This window comes from Mustela nigripes, chromosome 1, assembly GCF_022355385.1.
Source record: "Mustela nigripes isolate SB6536 chromosome 1, MUSNIG.SB6536, whole genome shotgun sequence".
Lineage (NCBI taxonomy): Eukaryota > Metazoa > Chordata > Mammalia > Carnivora > Mustelidae > Mustela > Mustela nigripes.
This window is the reverse complement of record NC_081557.1, coordinates 53,551,878-53,557,877: the sequence shown is the minus strand read 5'-3', so window position 1 is coordinate 53,557,877 and position 6,000 is coordinate 53,551,878. Positions and strand designations below refer to the sequence as shown.

General features: G+C 42.7%; 1 protein-coding gene across 3 annotated transcripts in view; it reads right to left on the bottom strand.

Moving 5' to 3' along the window:
• Window positions 1-6,000, bottom strand: part of USP35 (ubiquitin specific peptidase 35) — a 51,848-nt gene that overhangs the window by 32,529 nt on the left and 13,319 nt on the right. For all 3 annotated transcript variants that reach the window (XM_059411750.1, XM_059411741.1, XM_059411759.1), the window contains one exon: window positions 3,148-3,341. In XM_059411750.1, the coding sequence (XP_059267733.1) occupies window positions 3,148-3,341 (194 nt within the window). The remainder of the gene's footprint in view (window positions 1-3,147; window positions 3,342-6,000) is intronic.

The following is a 6,000-nucleotide window of genomic DNA, read 5'->3' as shown; positions in this document are numbered from 1 at the left end:
TATATATATATATATATATATATATATATATACTGTTCTTTCCTATACATATCTATGATAAAGTTTATTTTATAAATAAGGCACTGTAAGATGTTACCAACTAACAATAAAATATAACAACATACTATAATAAGGGTAATGTGAACATGATCGATCTCTCTCAAAATACCTTACTATACTGTATTCACCCTCTTCCTGTAATGAGGTGAGATGATAAAATGCCCATGTGATGAGATAAAGCAAAGTAAACAAGGCACGTATTGTGACACAGTGTTAGGCTACTTCCCTGGTCTGACAATGTGTCAGAATGAGGATCATTGATGAAAGAAATTAAAGATGATGCAAATAAACGGAAAGGTATTCTGTGTTCATGGACTGGAAGAACACTGTTAAAATGTTCGTACTACTTAAAACAATCTAAAATTCAATGCAATCCTTATCTAATTGACAATGGCATTTCTCATTGAAATAAAACAGACTACCCTAAACTTTGTATGGAGCTATCTAAGACCTCAAATACCCAAAGCAACTTTAAAAAAGAAAAAGCTGCAGGCATCATGATTCTGGATTTCAAACTACATTACAAAACTATAGTAATAAAAAACAATACAGTACTGGCATAAAAAGATCAAGAGAGGGGCGCCTGGGTGGCTCAGTGGATTAAGCCGCTGCCTTCGGCTCAGGTCATGATCTCAGGGTCTTGGGATCGAGTCCCGCATCGGGCTCTCTGCTCAGCAGGGAGCCTGCTTCCCTCTCTCTCTCTCTCTGGCTGCCTCTCTGTCTACTTGTGATTTCTCTCTGTCAAATAAATAAATCTTTAAAAAAAAAAAAAAAAGATCAAGAGATCCATGCAACCGAAAAGAGTGCCCCAAAAAAAGGCAAAAAAAAAAAAAAAAAAAAATGCTTATATGGTCAATATACAAAAAAGAGCCAAGAATATACAGTGGGGAAAGGACAGTCTCTTCAGTAAACAGTGCTATGAAAACAGAAAAGCCACATGCAAAGGAATGAAACCAAACCCTTATCTCACACCATACACAAAAATCAACTCAAAATGGATTTAAACGTTAAATTAAACTGAATGTTAAGACCCAATACCATACAACTCCCATAAGAAAGCACAGTCTATAAGCTCCTTGGCCTCACCTTGGCAATGATTTTTTAGATCTGACTTAAAAATAAAGATGACAAAGGGGGGTGGGGTTATGGACATTTGGGAGGGTACGTGCTATGGTGAGTGCTGTGAAGTGTGTAAACCTGGCGATTCACAGACCTATACCCCTGGGAATAAAAATATATTATATGTTTATAAAAACTAAAAACTTTTTTTTAAAAAGGTGACAAAAGCAAAATAAGTGGGACTACATCAGATTGAAAAGCTCTTACACATCAAAGGAAACCATCAACAAAATGAAAAAGCATCCTAAAAAAAATGAGAGAAAATATTTGCAAATCGCCTTTCTGATAAGGGGTCAGTAATAGCCAAAATATATGAAGAACTCAGACAACTCAACAAGAAAAAAGCAATCCTACTAAAAAAGAGGCAGAGGATCTCAAAAGATCATTTTTCAAAGAAGATGGCCAACAGGAACCTGAAGAGGTGCTCAACATCACTATCATTAGGGAAACCAAATCCACAATAAGGTATCGCCTCACCCTTGTCTGAATGGCTATTTCAAAAACAAGAAATAACAAATGTTGGCAAGGACCTGGAACAAAAGGAATCTTTACACACTACTGATGGGAATGTAAACTGGTATACCTACTCTAGAAAACAGTACAGAGTACCTTAAAAAATTAAAAATAGAGAACTACCTTGTGATCCAGCATTTCCACTTCAGAGTATCCAAAGAAGATATAGAAATGGCCAAAGAGCTCATGAAAAGATGCTCAACTTTCATCAGAAAATCATCACTAATCATCAGAAAAATGCAAATCACAATTACAATGGGATACCACCTCACATCCACTGGGATGCTACTATCAATAAAACAGAGGGGTGCCTGGGTGACTCAGTCAGTTAAGCAACCAATTCTTGATTCTGGCTCAGGTCATGAGCTCAGAGTCCCACCTTGGGCTCTGCACTGGGCGTGGAGCCTGCCTAAGATTCATCCTCTCTCTCTCTCTCTCTCTCCCCCTCCCTCGGCTCTCTTAGAAAGAAAAAAAAAATGTTGGCAAGGATGTAGAGAAAATGGAACCCAAGTGGACTGCTGGTGGGAATGTAAAGTGGTGCAGCCACTGTGGAGAACAGCATGCAGGTTCCTCAAAAAGTTAATCACAGAACAACCCTACGACCCAGCAGTTCCACTTCGGGACATATACCCGAAAGAATGGAAAGCAGGATCTCAAAGAGCTATTTGTACACCCACACTCATCGCAGCAGTATTCCCAATGGCCAAAATGGAAAAGCAACACTTGGGTTGCCAGTATAATGGGGTTGCCAGAGCCTGGGGGAAGGGAGAACAGGAATCTGAGACGTTATTGTTCAGGAAGTATAGAATTTCAGATTCACAAGATGAAAAGAGTTATATGGTGGAAATAATCGCCCAACGATGTGAATGTATTTACCACTATGGAGTTGTGCAATTAAAATAGTTAATATTGTAAATTTTATGTACATTTTAACATACACACACACACACATACACACAAAAAAAAACTGGGGGAAGAAAAGATGTCTACTTCTGTGACTGAAACCCTGAGTGATCTTTAATCAAGCCTGAAGTTAGATAGGTAGCCATTGCCAATAAAGATTATATTTTAATAAGGGGGCAGGGACTGCCTAATACCAGAGTGAGTGGAAAACACAATCCATTCCCTTGGACTCCAGGGAAAAAATCAGTGATGTTGACCAACCCAGAGTAGACCCCTTCCCACCATAGCCTAGTCCACAAAGTCCCATCTCAATTTCCCATCCAGTCTCATCCTACTGCCTTGTCAATGGTCTGAAGCTCTCAGGGACTGCTCACCTGCCTCTTCATGTGCCCACAAACCTCAGGAAATTATGCCACCAATGCAAAGAAGGCCCCATCCTCTCCAACCACCACCCCCCCACTACCCTCTCCAACCCCTCATCTCCACCCCACACACCTGGGAGCCCAAAGAAGAGAAGGAGGGGCAGACAGGAAATTCAAAAGCAGCACCTACTCAGAAGCCATGAATAAGGCCTGAAGGATGCTGTTCACGTAGCATGTGTTGCCCAGATTGATTAAACCAATTTTGCCCGTGTCTGACTTGGCCATTAGCCGGGGGTAGAAACCAGCCAGTTCACTCTTCTGCGAGGTCCAGGCATCCTGCCCCAGCAGCTGCTTGATGCGGTCCTCATTGGGAACATGGAGGTCCTGAGGAGGGAAAAGCCAGCAGGATGGTGGGGACCACGGTCAGCTCTAAAAATATCACTTCCTCCGGAAAGCCTTCTTGGACTACAGCCAACCGCAACCCCACCCAAGCCCACCACCCCACAAATGTCCCAGATATACATGTTAACAGCCTTCTGCTTCCGAACTTATTCTAGGTTCTCATTTTGACACATGGGCCTTCTAGATCACCTTTCATGCCAGAACTGCCTTAAGAAGATGTAAAATGCCCATTTCATAGGTGAAAAAACTAAGAGGCAGAAAAAAAATTTTTCCAAGCACATACAGACAATAAATAAAGAGTCCATGTGTTCTTACAGGAGCCCAGGGTATGACAGACTGTAAGCAATGACAACACAGGCCCACCAGCCAGACAATGTCAAGATCTCAGGCCTCATCCTGACTCTGGTCCTAACTGCCTGGCAATGGTCAGTGAGACTCTCTGACTCCATTTCCTCATTTGTCAAGGAGGCTACTCCTACTTTGTATTATTTTGGCACTCCATATTTTCACAGCACTTGCATACAATAAGGCTCCTCTGAGCCCTCCTCCTTTTAGGTCTGCCATCAGGTTTAATTAGCGGCCAACAACCGCCCCCCCCCCTCCACCCCGCCAGCATAATCTCAGACAGGATGGTGGGAGGGTCCTGAGATATGGATCCTAGGTCAAGGACTCAGGGATTAGCATGCTTTCTTACTCACTCTCATACATTAAAACAGATGCACCTAAAAGAACATTCCCCAGCACGGATTCTAATCTATTTTAAAGAAAAACTCCTAAGCATAACACAAAACTACTTGTTAGATTTTAGTGGCATTCCTTAAAGCCCTATTGTTTCCAGATCCTGAGCACAGACCTAGATTTGTGCAAGCCTCCAAACTTTCAAACCAGCTTAGCACTGAAGGCCCTGGTAACCCCAGCATACACCATCCAGCCACCGTAGAAGGTCCTACTCAACAAGTGGTTTAACATTTGTGCACACTCATTTCCCAGGAACATTTATCAGATCAGTCACCTATCACAGATGATAAAAATACAGGAGCTGCCAAAGGCAACATTAAAAAGATAAAGGCTTGGGGCACCTGGGGGCACAGATGGGTAAGTGTCTGATTTCAGCTCAGGTCTTGAGCTCAGGGTTGTGAAAGGGAACCCCGCTTAAGATTCTCTCTCCCTCTCCCTCTGCCCCTCCCCATCTCTAAATTAAAAAACAAAAAACAATGGGCTTACTATCTTCTTAGCCCATTCTTAGCCCCTTTTGTCTTCCTATTGTTCCCTATCCAATTCCCACTCCCCCATACGACACATGAATAGGGACAAAAAGGCAGAAAGACAGAAGCTCATGCATGTGCACATACGCATGATGCAAAATTATCGACACTAGGGAAAAAAAGTCATTTTCTCCAAAGAAGCTACTCTGGTACTCTTTTAAAAAAAAGAGAGAGAACACTACGAAATTGGTTTCAAGTTTCTCATGTGACATACAATGGCTCCCTTAGCAAGAACCACAGCTCCCAGAGAAATTGCCTGAGAGAACTTTCCCAAATTTACTTATAAAGGAGCCTCAAGGAAGGATGTGTTCAAAAAAAACATGTAAAGTTTTATAAACAATAACATTCTATGGATACTTTGCTGCCTTGCTTCCCACACTGGCTCATACCAAGAGGTATTCAAAGCCACAGGACAAACGTAGCACATCTCCCTGGAGCCACATTCTCTAATATTCAAGGAAGAAAAAGGTCTGCCTTAAAACAAATGTTTATAAAATATGTACTTGAATCTCAGAGATAAAAGGAGATTCCAGAGAAACACTGAGTTTGTGTCAGCCTGCTTGGTGTAAGCAGCCCCTTTCTGGGCTCCAGTACTCTGGAGGAAAGGTTTGAGAGGCCCATATCTGCTAGAGGAAGCAGAGTTGGTCTGGTCTGAGGCCCTCCAGTCTGATCTTTCCAATGTCCCTTCTACTCCACTGACAAACTGCACGTTCCCACTCCCACGCCTCTCCCTTGGACACACCTGCGGATGCCCCATTCTCCCAGTTCCCATCCCTCAAGGCCTCACTCCTACAGCCCCCCTCTAGAAGACATCCCAGGATCTCAAGTGGGGTACACACGTGTTCTATACCTTGCTGCCTGCACCTAGTGGTACCGGTATTTACAGATCCATTGTCGCCCAGATCGGGCAATAGACCCTAGCATGAAAAGCCCAAGTCTCACTCAGTGTGGGTTTCCCTCAGTGCCCAGTGCAAGGCCATGCTCCCTCCTCTTTGCTCATGCCTCCACAACTGCATTTTTCACACGACAGTCACATTCATTCACTCAGAGATCACAGAGATACTTGCTGGGCACAGAAATCCTGACATGGTCCCTGCCCACCAGAAGCTCCCAAGCTAGCAGGAAACAGTAACAGTCACTTCCAGCAAGTCAAAGCTCTGTCTCCTCTGCTCATCTACCTCCAGTGACAGGCTTCTCTTGTAGGTGTTCTCCATTTAAAAATAAATGCATTCTCCTGCAAAGCTGGAAAACCTGAGATGATCTAAGTAAATGCCAGAGGTTTTGTTTCAAGTTATCAACTGACTCTCACTCGTGGTAGATTGTTCCCTTCCGTGTTTTATAATTTTTGGATTATAAACTCATCTTTAGTAGAGGTT